The following is a 21,930-nucleotide window of genomic DNA, read 5'->3' as shown; positions in this document are numbered from 1 at the left end:
CGCTGAAATTTTTGAAATGTACTTTTTTTCATTTTTGAGTTATGGCCAATTTTGTGGAAAATGACCATATAAGCCTTTTCTTCGAAAACCCATATTTCAATCGAAGCATCGGAAAAACAAAGGTTTTTTATCAAAGCAATTGCAAACTTTCTAAAACATCTAATAAAAGATATGGGATTGGAATAAGTCGGTATGGATGATATTTTTCATAAAAAATTACACCGCTAAGAAAAACTGAAAAAAAAAACTATTTCTGCCTCAATTTTTCATTACATTGAAAAGGGATTCTTTCTTTTCTATGGAACAAATAAGATTATTATTATTTTTTTTTTTCAAATTTTATTTATTCAATTATTTAGTATATAACTTACATTTTCATCTTAATATTAACTATTTTTTCTGGCTAATCATAATCATGCACTTCATGCAGATTTTCATCTTTTCCGTAATCCATCGAACTCCATTCGAATGAAACTTGGTCATGAGACCATGGCTAATCGAGCGTAAATTTGTCCTTACTGATTTGTGGCCGTCCAGTGCGAAGGGGTTACACCATAGCGAATAGTTTTCGTAGTATTGAACTTTGTCCATTTCAACAGCATCGGTAATAACGAGTAATATACAGCTGACAACACTTGCACTTTCTCACTGCTCTTTGCTAGTTTTTTTGGTAAACTTATGATTCTCAAGCCATTTCAACGCTTTAAACCAGAATTGGTAAATACCTAATTGCCATATTGTCTACCCATTGATTTAACTGTCAATTTTGTAGTTACCTAACAGGTAGCTGGAAAAAATGCCTACATTATGATTGAAGAAATCTTTGTTTCTATGCTGTTTCGTTCTTAAGTAGTTTTGTTTATAAACTTATGAATTTGAAAATAAGCTTTAAAAACTTATAAATGTATAAATTTGTAAACAGCTCATCTTGGCAATATTTGATCATGTTTTAGGAACGAAAAATGAGCGTATTTAAAAAATGTTTAGGATTGGATCTTATTGATCGCTCTTTTCAAATATACTTTGTTTGTAAGCTAGAATAGGTAATCGGGTTATCATTATTTATTTTCCTTAACGGTGAAAAATGTCCTGGAAAACTTATTCCATTTCAAAAAATCTCAAAGTTTTAAGAAAATTTGATTCCGATTTGACAAAAAAATGTTTCTGTGACGTTTTTATCTTCAGTTATGATTTTCAGACTTATACGAGAACTTGTACGAGAAATCTGGGCATTTTCCACAAAAAAAAAAAAACGCAAACGCAGGAATTAAAAAGTAGTACATCTTAAAAATTTCAGTGATTGAAATTTATAAAATTCTGTTCTCAAAAATATTTCCTTGAAAATCTTACACGAGTTGGAACATAGTTTTCCCGGCTTTTCTTTACGACAATTTTTTTCAGTTAACATTTTTTTCTATTCCTTAGAAAATTTGCTTTCATTTTCATAAAAAAAAACTTAGTTTCTACGATGCTTCGTTCTTGAGTTATGATTTTTCAAAGTAAGTAGTGTCAGAGGAAAACAAAAAAATCCAACTGAGCTTTCCGGGAAAAAAAGCGACCCTGAATTTTTCTCAATTTTTTTTTATTCATATATTGATAAGTCCTGCCAGTGGAAAAAGTTTCATGAAAATATGAGACCTTTCGGCCCAAACCCGTTCGGAAATAAAATAAAATCCTCAATCTATTGTAATTTGCTTAATCATATTTTTCCGTCTGAAGAAAATAAAATCTCAACCATAGAAGAGTTGATTAATAACTGTGGGATATTGGAAACCATACTACAGTTATGAATCAAATGTAAGACGATTCCGAAATAAACGCCAAAACGTATGCTTTCACTAACACACCATTCATTTACCGCGCAGAACAATTGCTGCTAGTGCTCTGATCCATAATATAAGGCTGTGATCGTTTCACCAAATCGTTTAACTATTAGTTGACATTTCGATAGTTGTTTTCCCCTCAAATGGTTAAATTGAACTTCGCGATCGACCCGTTTGAGCTTTGACAGTCGAGTAGTTATTTCAGAACAAAGTTGACAGATGGTTAGTTATTCTCAAATTCACGGGAGCAGAAAATAACTTTCGAACTGTCAAGTTTATCCATGCCCCAGATCAAGGTTATTTTTAACCCGAGGGGAAATAACTAGCGTGCTGTTAAATTTTAACTAAAAGTAAATCGATGAAACCAGGGCCGGATTTACAAATTTGGGGCCCCTGGGACCAGAGTCTTGTGGGGGCCTTTTTCTCAGAAAACAATTTTGATGGTATAGTATGTTATCGTTGGTAATTTTCCTAATAACTTTCATACTTAATGTTCTGGATAAGGTTTTAATTAATTTAAGTTGTGTTTGGACTGCTTATTACCCTCAGAAGCGCAAGTTGTGATCAATGGGTGTAAGTGACAAAAACTTGCTTTTCAGAAAAACAGTTTTAAATATTTTCAGCAATATTTCACTTCGTACAAATTGTGTGAGAACCAAAAAAAAAACAAACCAATTTTCCAATCTTCTTCTTCTTTTTTCTGGCGTTACGTTCCCACTGGGACAGAGCCTGCTTCTCAGCTTAGTGTTCTTATGAGCACTTTCACAGTTATTAACTGAGAGCTTACTGTGCCAATGACCATTTTTGCATGCGTATATCGTGTGGCAGGTACGAAGATACTCTATGCCCTGGGAAGTCGAGAACATTTCCAACCCGATTCGTGGGATTCGAACCCACGACCCTCAGCTTGGTCATGCTGAATAGCTGCGCGTTTACCGCTACGGCTATCTGGGGTGCACGACGTTAGGCATAAATACGTTAGGCATAAGGACGTTAGGCATAAGTACGATAGGCATAAATACGATAGGCATAATGGATGTTTGGCATAATGGATGTTTGGCATAATAGACATTAGGCATAATGGACGATAGGCATAATTCTCAAAATACAAAAAATGAAATTATTTGTGTAAAAAGTGAGCTGACTTTTTTGGTAATTGTGGGCTTCAGAGATCAAAATTGTGTCCTTTGAAATACGATTGCCTTGCAGTCGTCCCATAGTTGTGAATACTTTGAGATCAATTTCTAGGACAAAACTTGATAAAATGATTAGCATGAATATGCTGTTAATTACCTTCATTGGCTTTGTGGTAACTTCTGTGACCATAGAGTAAAGCCATGCTGAAGGTATTTTAGTTCGGTTTCAAGTCGATCCAGGCTCCTTGGCCATGAAGTGGAAACGTGTTCATGTGTCGTGCACAAATAAGAATGCAAAATGGCTACTTTGGCAAAGCAAACATTTGGTAGTTAACTGTGGAAGTGCTCCTAGAACACTAAGCTAAGAGCTTGGGTTGGGGAGTAATGCCAAGAATATGAACGACGCTGTAACTGCTGCTCATCTTTTGAGTTAGGTCGTATACATATTATTGACATTTTTTTCATCAGAGATTATCCCTTCTTTAAATTGGAGGCAGTTCTTTATAGTTATACTGTCGACAAAATTATTGGAGTTAGTGCTGCTAATGTTAAAATCAGATTTTTTTTCTTCTCTTATAGTTAAACTGTTCTTTTGAGACTTACTTATTAAAAAAATTATATCACTATCGCTCTTAATACTTCCATCATACATTTTCCCTTCTTTGAATCATAGGCTGTTCTTTTTACTTTTTAGATCAATTTAATGATTGTAAGAAAGGCACCTTCTTCCAATAATATGCTGTTTTGTGGATTATTTCTTTTCCAATAGTTATTGAAATTGTAGATGAAAATATTTTTATTAAAAAATGAACGCCATGCTTAATGCTGAAAGCTACGTTATGTTAAATTTGTGCTTGACTGTTAAATTGACTGTAAATCAAGTTTTACTATTCAAACGCGACGAATTTCAAATATTTTCGAGGTGCTTTTGGCAATGCTTTCATATGTGGCTGATGAAAATTGTTTGAAAACCATCGAAAATTGTTGACAGAAGAGGCAAAAGAACTGTTTTCACCACATTAAATTGACGAGCAAACTCAGAGTAGGAAAGTAACGCTCTTATTGGCGTCACACTACCAGAATATTGTTGAAGATAATATCACCTATCATAACTAGAATTTTTGGCTTGACTCTAGATTACTGTCTTCAAGTTAATTATTTGCATTATAAGTACTAATAATTAAATGGAAGAATTTCCTTCTTTAGAATTACACAAATATGTAAGAAAAATGTAAAAAATGGCATATATTCATTAAACTAAACATCTCTAAAAATAAATAACACTTGCACATCTATCTTCTATCTATATAAATAAAAATGGAGTGGTGTTTGTATGTCACGAAATAACTTGAGAATGGATGAACGGATTGGCGTCAGTTTTTCACAGTTGCACACGGCAAGGGATGCGACGTGTTCGTGTGAGAAAAAAGTTTGGGATAGTATCCGGAATAATCGAGAAAACCGGGAAAGACTAATGCGTAATTTTGTAGGAGGGATTACATGACGTTTTACAACAGCCTACTTGATGGCAAGACGAAGTTTGGCGGGACCACTAGTTGCAAATAAAAATGGATACTTACAAAAATGGGTTGAACTGAACCATGACCATGATAACAATCTTCTTCCATATCTTGCGATAATCGATTCATTGTCAAATTTCATAACACCGGAATTTGCAATTTATAATCAACCAATTAAACTACCCCCTCGTAACGCTTATTGTGAGAATTTTCCACTATTTTTATGAGCTGTTACATCTTAAAGACACCCACTCATCCCCATCAACGTAATGGAATTTGTAAATGGATCCGAACAATTTTCGATAGGAGAAGATTTTTTGAATGACATATACGCAAGTTATTTTATGCCAAACGTCCATTATGCCTAACGTATGTTATGCCTAACGTACATTATGCCTAATGTCTTTATGCCTAATGTCTTTATGCCTGACGTCCATTATGCCTAACATACTTATGCCTAACGTCCTTATGCCGAACGTCTTTATGCCTAATGGGGTATACTCGGCTATCTGGGCCCCCTTCCAATCTTCTACGAATTTCAATATATTATGGGACGGAAACACCACTTAAAGATAGTGTTGGAAAGCTTGAAAACTGTAATGTACCACGGGGCAAGTGGGGCTTAAAAATAGCAGTTCAGACAAATTGTTCAATATAATTTCCAAATGCGAATATTTTTCAAATCCAACAGTTCAGTCACGTTACGGCAGCATGCTAATGCTTGCATACATGGGAAGTTATGGCTATGAAATATTGAAGCTGAAGTAGAAAGTTTGAACATTAAGTTTCCCCGCTACTCGAGACAAGTAAGACCAATTCAATTAAATTTATTAATTCACCTCAAAATATTTATGGTTACTAATAAACTGAATAATCAATCTTAACATTCCATATTGGACACATATTTAATGTAATTAATATATGAATTATAAAATATTTTACGTTTTTGGAAGAAAATGTTCATTAGATGAAATGCACATCATACTTAAGATAAGCTAAAATTGTCTAATGAAAAGTGTTAAGAGGAGCATGAAATGGTAAAAAGCCTATTTTATGAGATAAATTATTAATTACGACCGCAATCATAAAAATGCCCTGTTATTAATGTTATGTTTGTCGGAAAACAATTTATTGGGTGGAATAACTGTTCACAATAACTAAAAATGGAGAAAATTTTTCGTGAAGTATGGCTGAACAGAAAAATTCATATCATAATTTTAATTCACCAATAGCCGTTTTTTTTTAATTTGAAAATTATAAATAATGAGCAATTTAGTCGTATTTTGTGGGGGCCCCTTAAATATGGGGGTCCGAGGGTCATGGCCCCCTTGGATAAATAAATAAATACGGCCCTGGGTGAAACCGTTTACAGCCTAAGTCGATTTGATCGATAATAAAGATCCTCCTCTCCCACTGATCCACATCTGTGGAATAGACAACGATGAAAATTTCTATCAAAATTAACACTTTTTCGCAAGAAACCGCGAGTTTTGAATGGTTTTCTCGAAAAGAACTAAATTCTTCACTGCCTGGGGTGTTATTTTGTTTTGTGCAACGTCACCACGATTTTTAATATTTTTTTTCTGAAAAGTGATCCTTAGTTGATCCATAGAGTAAAGTGGGGTACAAGTTCGACCTTAGTGGTATAATCAAAGTTAAAACTTAAAAATAAACATAAAGTATAATCAAAGTTAATCAAAGTCTTAAACGAACTTTTGTGCCACCGGTGGGGCAAGAGTTCGAATCTAGTGTGGGGCAAAACTGCCCATAATTGCATATTTGTAACATTAGACAAAAGTAAGCATTGAGTAAATGGGATACCAAGTTTGCATTTTATTGCAGTATAGAAGGGAACCAAAATTTCAAAAAAATCACTGAGAATTCAAAAGTGCTTATTTGAAGCTGAAATTGTGTACAACTCCTATCGCATATTGGGTGAATAGTCAGAAAATAATTCGGATAGAAATTTCGTTGCTATTGCATTATAAGGCTCGTGTATAATCTCAATGTGACTGTTATGCGGTTACAATTGTCAATGTGACAAAACAACTTGGTATTTTTTTCGAATTTTCTAGAACAATCTCACAGATTTCAGAAGGTTGATCGAAAGTATTTGCCATTTGATGACTCTCCCCGCTATTAACTCAAAAATGTCAAAAATGTCGAATGTGACAAACATGCTTTTATGGGCGGTAAATGGAATACCAAATGTGCATTTTATGGCACATTGGGAGGACACTAAAATTTCTAAAAATTACCAGGAACTCAAAAGTGCTTATTTAAGGCTGATATTTTGTACAACTCATATCGCATACCTGTTGAATAGTCAGAAAATAATTCTGATAGAAATTTAATTGCTATTACATTACGAGGCTCATTTACAATCTCAATGTGACTGTTATGCGGTTATAATTACCAATGTGACAAAACAACTTGGTATTTTTTCGAATTTTCTAGAATAATCTTACAGATTTCAGTAAGTTGATCGAAAGTATTTATCATTTGATGACTCCAGTAGGGTGCGATCCGCACGGGGCCCTGGGGCCTCAAAATCGCAGGGTGGATTTCTCATCACATCAAAAGTTCTATATAGCTTGTTCGAAACTGACAAGATCCCAAAAAGATAATGAACATGTCAAGCATAATTTTTGGAGGAGACTAGGATCAACGATCTGTGGGCTTCGTGGCCGTGCGGTTAGTGTAACCAAGCATTTAACCGCATCGTGCCAAGGAGTGTGGGTTCGATTCCCGCTTCAGTCCGGAAAAACGTTTCGTCAGGAACGTATTTCGACTGTGCCACTGGGCGTTGCATGCTAGTCCGTTGTCTAGTGTGGTGCTTCCTTCAAAAGGCTAATCGTCCACTGGAAGCATTAACGTGTCGGTGTCTTAAAAAAAAAAAAAAACCGTTTTTAGGCTTAGCACCAGAACTAGGCTGACGTAAAACTGCAACCGATGCCAAAAGGTGTCGGTTGACCAGACAAAGAAAAAGAATAAGAGCCTTCGATGAGGGCCGCTCTTGGCTTTACCTCCTGTAGATACTTAAGTAGGCTCAAATAGCTATTTGGAAAATGAGCCATTATCATTGTTTTCATTTCAGAAATGATACAGATACCTTCTCAATATGATGAATGAGTAAAGGCCTAAAACTGTACAGTTATTTAAATTTCAAAATATTTTCAAAATAATGAATTTTCTAAAATGTGTGATTTTGATTTTCATTTAACTATTTAGACTGATGAAAATACTAATTTTGTTTTATGTTCGAGACCCCTAGGAGGTCCAAGGCGGGGAAAGATATTCAGGGTACAAACTGGGGTGCAAACAAAAAAAAAATACATAAAAGGGTAATTTTAACAAATTTTAATTTCATTTTTTATTCTTGAAATATGACATAGCAATACGCTCTTTGTGTTTCAAGGTTGTCCTTGGGGTCGTTGTTCCATGGGGTTATTTGAAATTAAGAACGTTAAAACCCTGATAGGGTTGAACAGAGCAATGAATCTCTTTTGATCTCGTCTTCAAAATTTTCGATTTTTCGAAGGACGTGGTGGTGGAAGAAAAAAAATGTATCAGCCTTATCTGAAAATCAATCCTTCAGAAACTACTACAGATATTTCTCCAGGGTGTCTGCTATAGAGTATATCAATGGCTTGTTGAAATTGTGTTTTGATTATTCTTACAATAATCACTTACACTGAACAATTCCCAATGACTGCTCCATGAAATTTTTTGTTTATCGAAATTTCTTCAGGTATTATTTTTTTAATCATTCTAGAACACCAATCAAAAATCATTAAAATTTGTTGTCGGGTGACCGTGAATAATTCATAAGGATGTTTCTTTGAAAATTTCTCCTGGTAATTTATAGAAAATTTTGCCATGAATTTTTCCAACATTTAGTTTTTGTTAAACGTCTCGAGAGATTTCGTTTAAAAATACGAGTAAATTCTTTCAAGAATTCGCTTAGAATTCTTTCAGGAATGTTTGCAGAAATCCTAACTGGATTTCTACAGAATTAAGATTAGCCATAAGGGGTCATGCACAAATAACGTCACGCTCCAAGGTAGGGGGGAGGAGGTCGAGCCAAGCGTGACAAGCCTTACAAAATTTCCGTAGGACTCATATAAAAAGTGTGGCAAAGGAGGGGGGGGGGGAGGGGGTCGAAAAAATGGACATTTAGCGTGACATAATTTGTGTACCATCCCTAAATCTAGGGAACTTTTTCTAGTGCATTCATGTAGAAAACTCTACAGAATGATTTGAGCAATGCTATCAGGGATTTTTCTATAATTTTCTGAAGAATTGATTTACTATTATTTAAATTACTATGATAAAGCTAAAAAAATCACTATGATAAAGTTAGTAATAATCTATCTGGCGTTCCTATATGCACTTCAATTCATGAAGGGGTGTAAATAAGTTGTCACAGAGATTCTGAATATGTCTATTTTTTTTCTTTTTAAAGGATTCTTCAAGACTGCCAACAGGAATCATTCTAGGAATTTATCAAGGTTGCAACCAAGAATTTCACTAAGGCGACCTTTGAGCATTTCCTCTGAAAACCACTGAAGGGATTTCTTGGCGAACCTTTGGCCAAGTTCGTGGTTTTCGCAAGTATTTCTTAACCATTAACTCCAAGGATTCTTCTACGAATTATTTTACTTATTTCAAATATACCCCTTGAGATTTATCTGAGATTTTTTTTGTATTTATCTTATAAATTTGCGAGCATTCCTCAGACAAAAGGAAATCTTTTGGGATTCGTCTTTATTTTTTTTTTCCAGTGAGTTCTTTTTGGATTAGTTTATTACTACAAGGAGTTCTTCAAGTGGTTGCAGCAGAACTTGGTTGTACCAGTTTTTTTTAAGTATTTTTTTAAATATTCTTGTTACATTTCTTCTAAGACAAAAATTTTCGAAAAAAAATCCAAGAATTTAAGGAATTTTACAAAGCTCAAGAAGCTACAGAAAAATCTGTGCATGTTTTATTTTTCAAAGAATAGGGCGATATTCAAAACTGAAAAGCCAATAGAAGACTCTTTTTCAGTGGTAGTAAAAACGAAATCCTGAAGCAAAGAAAGCACAATGGAAGATGAACTAAACACAAAAAGTTTTATATTCATATTACGCTTGATTTCTAATCACTACTTTTTCGATCCAGTTTCCTAATTGCAAGTAATTTAAGTTTTTAATTATTTTCCATACGTTTTGACAGTTCACCGACTACCATTCTTCCATGAGCTTGTGTTTGAAATTTGAGAAATTTGAGAATCCAGCGTAGCGCGATCAGTGAAAGGAATACACACATCAGTGTCACCGCTAGCGGCCAGCACAGATAAACTGAATGTTCGAAGGGTTGTTGTCTGTACTTTTTGCCACTGGCGCCAACTGTTAGCGATAAAGATCAAAATAAACAGTCGTTACCCTATTGGAAAATTTTCTCTAGGGATACCTCTTTAAGTTTCGCTCGGAATTCCTCATAAAATAACAAAAACATAGCCTGCTAGATCTGCATAAAAAACCTCAATAAAGAATTTATCAGTGATTTGCACAATACTAGAATTTCTGATATTTGTCCAGCGATTTCATCAAATTTATAGTAAATATGTTCCAAGAATTTTTCAAGAAGTTCTACTAGGAATAATCGTAAGTATGCTACTTAATACCGTACAATATACAGAAAGTTATCCAAGAATATCTCTGAAGATCCTTTTAAATAGAAACATGTAGAAACTTCTGAGGCAATCTCTTCACATATATATTTTTTAATTCCACAAGGCGTAGCATTGAAAACTATTTCCTGGACGAAATTCTAGTTACGCCCTGGTATGAGCGATTATTTTGACCATTCAATCACGATTTTTTTTTACATAAATTGGGTTTGAATTTGAAACTTGTAACCTTCTGAGTTATTGAATCGAAAAATGGCTCGGTAGCTTAGTTGGTAAAGCACTCGTCTGGCATACAAGAGTCGTGGGTTCGAATCTCACCTGAGTATCGTGGTCGGACCGTACCGTTCTCTTATTCGAAGGACCGACCGACACACGTTGTAAACAGACCCGGCATAGACACGTAACAGCAACACAAGAACCAAGGAAAGCGAAGCATCGGTGGTGTCAACTAATGGTCACGAAGACCGGAGATCACCGTGCTTCCAAAGTGTTTTGGTATTATGGTGTTCTAAGCTGGATACAGCTTCGGATCATAATCAAAACACATGGTTCTAGGTTCAATCAAGACTGTTCTTTATTCATAATTGTCACGACTTAAATAGGTAATAATTGCTGATATAAACAATTTCAGTTCGATGATTGATTTCTTCAATCGATACATGAGCGAGAGAGACAAAAGGTAGACACCCGGGAACGACGTTCTTTAATTTGGCTATTCTGCATATATTTAGGTGGCGTTGTAATTTGAGCTATTTAATTTCATTGCACCGCGGTTGAACTGTGGCGCACTGCATATGGCAGTAAGTGATGGTCAGCAGAACAAGTGTATCACTCGGAATTTCTTGACCACACGTACTGCCTTTTGGAGTGCGCTTTTATCGTGACTCATGTTGTTATGATTTATGAGCTAATGAAACAAGGGAGGTCCACTACATGAGCTTTACCACTTTACCACGCGTAATGAGTTAATTAATTTATATATTGAACGTTTTCGAAAAAATGTTGAAAGTACGTGTGAGTTCGATATAAAATCAGTTTGCAAACCTCCTTCGGAGGGGCCACCAAATCTTGCTCCGCACCGGGCCCCAAAGACTTTAGCTGCGCCACTGGATGACTCCAATTTGTCAAAAATGTCGAATGTGACTGTTATGCAATTATGGGCAGAAAAGTTCGCTGGTTGAAACACAAAATATCGATACTTATCTGACAGTCATACCTTATACTAGCCGTATACTTATGTTTGCCGAAAAATACACTTTACATTTTCATCAAAAAATTGCCCAAAACAGGGTTAATTGTAATATACCTAAAAATAGCATTTTTTCACAAAACTAAGTGAAAATGTAAAATTTTGGTGACATTTTCCGCTTGATGAGGCAAATTTCGATAATTTTGAAAATAATATGTGGGTTTTAGACAATTTGAATTTTTTTCCGTTAGTTTAAACATAGGTCGAACTTTTGCCCCACTATGGGCCAAAAATTGTTTGCAAGCATTTATGCAAAAACTAATACACCTGAAAGCATCCTTATGATAGGGCTAGAAACGCCCTTACATAAAATATTTAAATAGATTTTATCTTTATTTGGTTCCATGCAACGAAAGTTTGACCAAAAATTACAATATTCACGTCGAAAAGCAACTAATAGCCCTAACTTTTCCAAATCTCAAGCGATTTTGATGATATTTGTAGTCAAAGTCTATTACTTGCATAGCATGCGAACCACCAAGACATTTATAAGTTTTGTTTCAAATTGAGTTAAAAATCTTAAAAAGAAACTCTTGCCCCACTTTACTCTAACTGTGAGGTGACTGTATTTAGTCACCATCAAATATTGACCCCGGAAACAGTTCCAGAAATGTGCTTGATCTACTATGTCTGTAGTCGTAATCAGATTGATGAAAATGATATCAGTCAAATGTACCAGTTATGTGATGGGATGGACTATAAATGTAGATTTTTTTTTAAATTCCATGGTAGTTTTAAGAATGGGCGTAATCTGCTAAAAAAATATTTATTTTACCATATTTTTTTCCCGTGTAGTAAGTTGTATTAAAGTTACAAAATCTAAGACTAACTGTACTCAAAACAGAGGTATTGCAATATACCTAAACATATCAGTTTTTCACGAAACGAATGAAAAAGATTCTACCCCATTACCCCGAAAATTTCTATAATATTTGGTGGGCAATTCTCTTTTCAGAACAGCATTCGAACCATCTTGACCTTTATAAGTTTTTTTTTTTGAATTGAGCTAGGAATGTTAAAAAGAAACTTTTGCCTTATTTGAAATGTTCACCCCGCTTTACTCCGCAATCATTCAGTTGTATTCTCATCTCAAAGAAAGTCGTTCAATCGATAAACGAGCCAAATGGTATCCGTCTTCGATTTCCAGCCCAGCTTCAACAGTCTGACACTGTCCGTCCAAAAATATCCTCTTCACCTCTGTGTTTGCCGCCACAAATTTTGACTGAGGAAATAAACTCATAAATTGATTTGGAAGTTTTTCAAGTACCTTCCGAAAAAAATGATTTTTTTTTTCGGCCAGAAACGAGAATGCATCACTTTGCTTCCGTTGCGTTGGTTCACTCCCGGAAGTGTGTCTCCGCTTTCATTTTTTTTCGGTTTTTCCAACAGAAAGAAAGAAATCAAATTTAAGATGAATAAACAGAACAATCTTCGGGAAATTGCACCACTTGAGATCACTCTCCCCGTCATCTCTTGAAACGGTAGGCCATGGATCGGAAGTTCGATTTCCGCCACCAGCCAGTCAGTCAGAGCCTGCCTCGATTGCCGTTTCATCCCATTCAGATGGGAAGAATGTGCGTAGCACGTGCCCTCTGTTCGAATTGCTTCTTCGACAACTGTGCTGTGACGCAGAGGATGAACGACGTGACAAATCGACAGTATTCGACTGTCGCAAGGAGGAAATCGATTCTCTCTTTCAAGGATCCAATTACGTGTACCTAATAAACTCCGGTCTAGTTGATCTATTCTCAAAGTATTCTTTTTCTCGTCTCATCCCAACCAGACATGGAGGCCCTGTCGGCGCAGCTGATGAACCATCTGTCCAGCATGCAGCAGCTCGAGAACGGATCGATCTTCCTGGATGACGTTCTTGGAGGTGATCAGCGACGGTTCCACCGGGGAGGAGGAGAACGCAGTGGAGACAGTGTGAGTAGCACTAGCGCTCTGCTCGGAGGCCACCACCATCATCACCATCACCATCCGATCGAGGTGCGATGTGTCTACTTGGATCAGTTGCTAGGTGAGTTAAGAAGTCGCCGACGGCCGCCGCGAATTATTGCACGTTTGACAAATGTTCCCTAATAATTGAGGTCTTGGCCAGGTGCGGTGCTGCCTTCAGTTATAGATATGTTCTATCACGGCTGCGGTTTTGTTCTATTCATGATGTAGCAGAATGCTTGTTCGTTTCTAACCGCATGATGCGCGTGATGCACTGAATACGAAAATAGTTACGCGGCTGGTGACGATCGATTTATGTCCACTTGATGGCCAACCATCTGGGAATGCTAATCAATTGTTGGCTCCCACTTGGAGGAATAAATTGTCTCACTTTGTAATTTGTGGTTGACAAACCACAATCTGGTTAATGTGCAATGGGATTTGTTTGCATCCTATAAACCGATTCCCGACTGATGGAATACAGTTGATTGAATTTTTTCGTTGAATTTCAAACAAATTCTTATACGCCAGACGCCGACAAGTTTGCATTTCAAAAACACCGTCTGCATCCCTAATTGGATGCACTGTTTTTCAAACTGAACACATTCAGAAGAAATTCTCGAAATTCTAAGAATTCGACTCCCCCCGTTTTCGATTCGCCCAACTGCCCAACTAGCTAACTGCCCAACTGGACAAATTTTGCGAAACTGGCCATCGATCATCCCACGCGGTGCACTTCCAAATTTGGCCATCACTAACATTCCGATCGTTAAACGCATTTAAGGAGCTTCCCCAACCATCAAAGTTACACATCACGTAGCCCCATAGCTTGTTGTTCCTCGCCATCCAAGTCCGGACAGCTCCTACACTGCCCATAATAGCATATTTGTCTTATATGGATTTTCTTACCAACATCTTTTTTCATCACAACAATAATTTTCTGTCATATAATTCACAACATATATAAAAATAACACACTTCGTTTGAAAAAGTTGTGAAAAAAAAAAATGAAACAAGTGTAACTTTTAACCCCAACATAAATTGCAAAACGTGAATTACAGTCAATTCTCCCTTACTCGATATTTCGTATCTCGATAATACGTTAGAAAACCATAGTAAAAGTTATTTTTTCATTGCCTACATGCTTCATATGAGACACTTATGGTTTTATGAGCTGTGCAGTAAGGTACATTTCAGTAGTAGGCTTATGAAATCACAAATCACCTGCGCGTTCAGCTTTGGCATGGCTTGCCTTGATGGATGGGAAACGTGCCCGTTTTATGCATTCCGATCACATTCGATGCGAGGCATTTAACACAAGTGGATGGATGGCTTTGATTTCGTTATTATTTTGTTGTTGTTGTTGTTGAAGTACTTCAACACTTTTATTGTGTGTTGGACACAACGCGACAGATTTCCAAAGGTTTGATAGTGTATCGAGAATGCGACATGTTTGAAGTGCAAGAAGAATGTGGGCTTATAGAATTTCGGTCTACTTCGTCGCAAGCGCTATTATTCGTCGTATCAAACTTGAAATGTTCCACTATGGAGAATATTCAACAAACCTACAATATAGATTCATTTTTCAAGTTTAATCTTGTTGAAGCTGTTATGGTTCGTGCACTTGTACACCAAAAAATGCAATAAAACTAATGTGTTTCGATAAATAACTTCATTTCAATAATCCACTTTACACCGAGCGAAATATTATTAGTGATCGACTTGAGCCACGCCACCTTACGATTCACATTTCTTCCCACCACACAGCGAGACTTACTTCACCGGGCACTCATTTACACTATGGAAAACCTTCGTACTTTTTCACAAAAGGATTTCATTCCAATCACACGCCGTCAAACTTCTTCATCATAGGACAAGTTTGAATAAAATGGGGTTAATTTTTCAAAAGTATTTGAATTAACTTAAAACAGGAAAAAAAAAAGAAAACTTTGAATAACGTACAACAAAATTCCATTTAACATGTTAGTAATGAGCTTCTATGGAAAAGTTTCGAAATGCAGTTGAGCTTTCAGTATACCTGACAGAGTTAAGAATTGTTTTCAATAGTCATAACAAATATTTGAACATGTTTGATCCCTGATGTATAAAAATTCTACGTTTCGACCATTTTTACACTAGTTTGACAATAATTTGGTTCAAACCAGGAATCCCGGGATATCTCGGGGTTTGGAAAATAAAAATCCCTAATCCTGGATTGTTGGTAAGGATCCTATACTGCCCATACTCGCATAACAGTCCCGTTTGAATTTTTGTCATTTTTAAATTTTCTTCATAAATAGTATTTATTTATAGTGCACTTTTTAAAATCTTTTTTAAAATTGTATTTTTGTATGGACGAACTGCGAAAAAAATACCAAATCATGTGCATACTTCGCCTTAACTGAAAATTTTTGTCTGACAGGACGTTTTTGATGCGTCTATCGATGTATATCGATATATCGAATATGAATAAAATTCTATCAGAATTTCAGATTTAGACTTCCGTGAGAGAATGTCTGAATCTACCAAACATAGTGCTGTGACGCTCAAATATTTGACTTGATACACTACACCAAGGCTAGTAATGACCGCCAGTAGGGCCAACCACTAGGTTGGTTTGATACAACTCTTGAACGTTTCTGACGACGGATATCATTTTCCCTACTACTGCGCCTCTCATTCCATAGGTTTGGTTCATTCCAATCTTCATAGAAACGTTGAATATTTAGATTGGACAGGAGGAACATTTTGTACTATTCAATACGGGGAGCTTCTTGCATTCAATTGATCTCCTGTGAGCTTATGACAGTGATTCAATCCTGAGATTGAATCCTGGCACAAATTCCGCACGCTGAGATTAAAACAATCAGGATTTAAAACGATCCCGCTCATTGAGATGAATTTAAAGCATGCTTGTTTAAATCTTGGAGCAGAAGGATGATCTTAGAAGACTGGTCTCTATCGGTTGACGGATGGAATGCAAACGTGAGCAGGGGTATGCGGAGCAGTGCTTACAATATTCATGAGATAGCTGACTGAAATCTTCATATCTTATACAAATCAAACGTAGGGGAAGACGGGGTAAGAGCGCCCGCCGGGGTAAGACGGACCACTTTCAGTTTGGCATGAAAATGACGGTTTTCTTGAAAGTTCACCAAGCACTTTACTTAAACACTAGATTTTTGATATTCCGAAGCATTTAGGGTGATATTTACATTATATTTTTTCATAACAAATATCAGAAACAAAGTTTTTGCTCGTAGATACTAAATTTGATCTAAATTTAACAGATGCTAACTTGAGGATTTCGGAAGGATTTTTTGTCAAAGTATAGCAAATTACCCGTCAATGCTTTAACTGAAATGTGAAATATGATTCAATGAACTGGAATACGAATGGTAAACATTTAGCTTTGTAATTGAGCTCTAGTTGTGAAAATTGCGCAAGCGGGATAAAACCGATCACTACGGATGGGGTAAGACCGCCACCCCCAATTTATACCGAATAAAATGTCTAAACCACTTTAAAAATTGTAATTACGTTGTACATTTCTATTCAAGTAAAATAAATTCAATTTTATAAAAATACTGGCCAAATCCGCATATTTCCAAAATATGGGTGTTTCAAGGTGATGATAAGCATACATCTAAGTTATTGAATATTTTAACCCTAAAAATAATTGAATATCCACGTTAATCACTGTAGAAGTCATTTAACATTATACTTTGTATAATCACAGGGAACTGATATTTTTTTCGCAAAATTGTGTACGAAAATCGTGGTGGTCGCTTTTACCCCGTGGGTGGGCGGTTTTACCCCGTTGCTAAAAATAATCGTGATAAGAAAGCACTTTTCCAAGCATCGAGAAATAAACAAATTTTTCTAATACAACACCTGTGATATTATTTAATCATGCCCATGGCTTCAAAAACGACATGCTGCGTCGGAAAAGAATTGATTGATTCTTGATTTTGACATATGAATTAAATTGCTTAGGCGGGCGGTCTTACCCCGTCTTCCCCTAAACGTAACAGACTCCTATTTCAGCGCAAATTTGTGGAATTAGAATTTAAGAAGATATTCAATTTCAAGGCGTTGTTTATGAAGAATTGCCAAGAATTGCCTTCTTGTCATCGGTTCCAACAAATAATCGAAGAACTTAAAAAATGGCTTTGAAAGTACCATTGAGAAGCTGAGGAGTGCGAACTCGCACATTTTGGGCTTTCAATTTGAACATTTTTTTTCCATCAGTGCTAACCGTTGCTTTTTTGCTTGTCTCGCAGGAAACCATTTCCAAAGTGCCCACTTAACATAGCGGAATTTGGGGCAAGTGTGCCACCTTAAGCAAATTGATTTCTGACTTTACCCAAAGCTTATAAAATCCACTTATTTAGCCTCATGATGTTAGTTTCACATCTTTTCATAACCACTGTATCATTCCAAAAGAAAATAACTTCAAAAAGTATTAGTTTTATAGCTTCTCAAATACCATCCAAACTCACCTATTTTTCGACACTATGGGGCAAGACGGCCACCGAATGAACATCGCATGGAATTCTACTTGTAATAAAATTTTCTTTATTTCCTAATAATATTACGCTAATCGATAATTTAAAAAATAATTTAAGTTTACCGTAACAAGGGGATGATTTATAACAAGGTTCAAAACATGCCTAGCTCTCTATTACTCAATTCGAATAACTTAAATGATTGTTTTTGTCTCCATTCAATAGAATATATGTATTACCCTTATATTATGGCGAATATGTATAATACTACACTAGATCAGCACTATATAACGGTAAAATATTGATGTAGATATGTAAAACGGTACTTAATAAGCCGAAAAACAAGTTATTTTTGAATATTTAGAGAAAAAAATCACTTAAGGGTTAAAATGTCAGTTATTTCCCTACTATACTTCAGAAACCACTACTGGTGCCTCATTTTGGTCTATTATTATGATTTTAATGATGATGATTACATTTTTATAAATTTCACTCCAACAATTTTCGTTTACCAAATAGGTGGCACACTTGCCCCAATAAGTATAGATTTCAACCAAACTGGATTTCGTATGTAGAACTAAATATTTTTTTCGTTCAAATGTCACAATAACTTACACATTTGAATAGTTTCACGATCTGCAGTACATAAAAAAATCTGTTAATAATTTACCTTTTACCATGCTATTTAGAAACAACGAAATCTTATAAAAATCCACTCAAATATGGTTGTCTTTGAAAAATTCGATGTAAATACGTGAAAAATAAAGCAACTTTCATCATATTTTGATAATTGTATTGTGAACTATAAAGAAACATATTGCTAAGCTCAAATAGAAAATATATATTGTAGTTTTTATGAAAAGCAGGGGTGGCACACTTGCCCCAAAGTCCGCTACTTCACACAAAACTACTGCAGATTGATGCTGGTAATAAATCAGCTGAATCAGGTAGTTTCTGACCGTCCATTAGTAAGACATATATTTTACCAGACTTTTGATAAACTTATACATAAATAAGACCATGTATAACGTTTTTTCAAAAGTTGTAAGTTCATGTGTCACATAAATTTCATAACATTTTTAGCGTGATTAAGTAATAACCGCACACTCCTAGGCATACTTGGATAATTTTCATGAAAAACTTAACTTGACAGCAGCCTGGCTGCTTGTTGATTTCCAGTTCGCACCCCCTAGTTGGGAAGTACTGTTTCATTACATCAGATCAGTGATTTTCGCATTTTGTACCGTATAGGCCTGAGTGAAAGCAAACATTCCAAAACTCTCATCGCTCAGCGCATATTGGACAAATTAAATTTTTTGTCAGTTTACTGGTACACATATCTAGTTTCTGAAAGTGGTCGGAGGAACTCGGGAATATTTCTGTGGCCAGAGTTATTCCGGTCGGTTACTGGGTCACGCCAGGTAAAAAAGGGTAATTTTTTGGGACATGCCAAGTTATCTTTATTAGATTGCAATGACTATGATTTAATATGCATAAATCATAGGTCATATTCATACTTAGATCTGATATTCAACATTATAAATAAAGAGTTTTGAAACTCCTTTGGTCACTTTTAGAAACTAAATATGTGTACGAGTATACAGTCAAAAAATTATTGGAATCGATTAAGTATTCGCTGAGCGAGCGGGTTAACCATTTTTTATCGTTTTTTTTCAGTTTTTTTTAGCTACAATGCACAATGGTTGGATAAACTAAAATTAATAGTAACAATCTGTTTGTGTTCAAATTTCCGTATTTTCAAGTTTAATGTCGTTCGTAGACAATTTCGACCGTCCTCCATCTTGTCTGCTCTATTGCGAATCAAAACATTTGGTCAACGTTGAACGGATTGAACACCTTCTTGCGTTCACCGTATCGGATGTTTCTGGTTTCCTACAGCTGATTAACTACCACTGGGTCGTCTGGGTTTCCTTGAATGATTTGCCCAATCAGAACACCGTCGAATTTGGAGATCCCGAGTGTTTCACGATCCGAATTGTCCACAATCTGGTCTTGCGATGAACTATTGCCACACTATAAGCTAGTTTTAGTCAGAACTTCATTAACCAAACCTTCACGCTAAGAAACTGCAAACCAGACGATGTGTTTCATAGTTTTTAGCACATTAATTAATTAATTTGATATAATATTGTTTTTTTTTTTGAATTGTGGTTCAGGACTGATTAGATGTCTTTGCCTTTCTCTTGGGGGATTTTTTGTCTAAATTTGATAACTTCACACTCGATGTAACGTAATGTTAACTATAGCTTCACTCAGCCATAACCTTTCATAAAGTTTCTCCACAAATATGACAGCGAAAAGATGACATCCAGGTGTCAAAACAATCCTCACCTTTCACAGCGTGCGAACAAAATGGAAAAGGCCTCTCCATTTAATGTACTAGGATACTGCTCGCTTGAAGTAGAAAGTATAATTAGCCCATTCATTCCTACTCATGTTGCACCTTTCGCCGTTCGCGTTTGCTGCTGCTGCTGTGAATGTTTTAATTATAAACAAAACGCCAAACTGAGGTAAACGCATTAGGCCGCCGCCTTTGCCATGACTGCCGCACGTGGCCACTAATTCACTTAACTCACTGTAACGAGCGAGAACACAAATCTGACAGGGGGCTGCCAGCACCATCTGGTTCCCGTTTTTCGAGATTAACTCCGGGAAACATTAATTGCGCGCAAAAGCAAGTCATGAAATCGCATACTGCGTCAATCCATTCCATATAGCCTGCTGAGATCGAGGATCTTCTTTCTCAGGGTCTGATTGAGAGGGGAGTAACAAACAATCAAATCCGAAGATGGAAATCGCTCACCATTCGTCGGTTTTGTGCTGTTTTATAGCCAATGTGACACCTTGCTTAACAATACCCGACCCCTCATTTTTCGACCGATGACGATTGTGACATCAATAATCAATCATTGTTTCTGTTTTATATCGTTTCAGACGGCAAGAATTGCATCCAAAGTCAGGGCCCGGGCAATTTGTACATCGAAGAGACAAACAACACCCCAAACGTGGACCGTGGAACGACAGCCGCAGCAGTTTCCCAACCGCCAGCGTGTCATTTCCCTAACGGTGGTTCTCCACTGAATCGAGTTCGATTGTATTGAGTGAAGTCAATACAAACTGATCCTTAAAAAGTTAGTTCTTAGCAGCGCACACATCACCACAATGACTCAAATGATAGTATTGCATCAACTACCTGTCGAAGTGTAACGTCGAAACAGAGAAACGTATTTTCCTTTCGTTTTATTTTCTGATGAAATCTTAGATTTTAGAAAAATAGAGTATCAATTGAAAATGTACAGCCGTCTGTGTAGCAATTAGATAAAGTGCCTTGTTTCAAAGGGAACACTAACCACAGTTTTAATAAGAGAACACTATTATCACAGCACTAAAACCTTACGAGCGTGTAGCCACATGGTGTAGGACTTTTTGCGCAAATCGCTTTAAGTGTGTAAATATATTTTTGTAGAGGAGTTTTTCGGCTGCACTGCCGTAACAAATAACAACAGTAGGCAAAACAGCACAATATTAATTCTATAACGCTGGTAGCTAGTAGCAACGCAAAATGGAACTTAAAACAAATAGAAACGCACATACAGAGGGAGCCTGCTTGAATCCCGTGTGCATTTATCGATTGTAATAAATTCTTGCTTCCGAATCCGAAACTGCTGCCGCCTGCTTTCTCTCTTTAAGTCCGAAATCCATGCACTGACGACGACGGCTACAGGCAAACATGCAATGGAATTTCAATGGTTTCGATTCCTTTCGATTGATTACATCGCCGTAAAACGTGTAACGGACTTTGAGTGGGTGGGCGCAAGCTATTGGCATTGTTTCAGGTGATTGGAATTTAGTTTGGTAAACGCGCTGAAATGACGTTCGATGAACATTGTACACTTGAATCGGGTTGAGTTATTCTTGGTCAAAGTATATTCACTTCAAAATTTGCATGTAAAAATAGATTAAACAATATGTTGTGCAACGCGTAATTACAGTCTAGTACAATCATGATGTCACAAGACAACACAAGCCATCAAGACGCATCTAGATAATGAATGTGAAATGTT

At 36.1% G+C, this 21,930-nt stretch overlaps 1 protein-coding gene and 1 non-coding gene across 2 annotated transcripts in view; both read left to right on the top strand.

Annotated features, from left to right (window-relative positions):
• LOC110681501 (tumor necrosis factor receptor superfamily member wengen) overlaps nucleotides 1-21,528 on the top strand; it is a 60,401-nt gene extending 38,873 nt beyond the window's left edge. Inside the window, exons 4-5 of the mRNA XM_021857369.1 lie at nucleotides 13,183-13,419; nucleotides 20,801-21,528. Coding sequence (XP_021713061.1) covers nucleotides 13,183-13,419; nucleotides 20,801-20,967 — 404 coding nt within the window. The 3' untranslated portion in view covers nucleotides 20,968-21,528. The remainder of the gene's footprint in view (nucleotides 1-13,182; nucleotides 13,420-20,800) is intronic.
• Nucleotides 10,405-10,476, top strand: Trnaa-ggc. The gene has a single exon. It is a non-coding gene; the product is annotated as a tRNA-Ala (tRNA).
• Nucleotides 21,529-21,930: the final 402 nt, after the last annotated feature.

Source organism: Aedes aegypti, chromosome 1 (genome assembly GCF_002204515.2).
Source record: "Aedes aegypti strain LVP_AGWG chromosome 1, AaegL5.0 Primary Assembly, whole genome shotgun sequence".
NCBI classification, from domain to species: domain Eukaryota; kingdom Metazoa; phylum Arthropoda; class Insecta; order Diptera; family Culicidae; genus Aedes; species Aedes aegypti.
The sequence above is the reverse complement of the archived record's forward strand: the minus strand, read 5'-3'. Positions and strand labels throughout refer to the sequence as shown.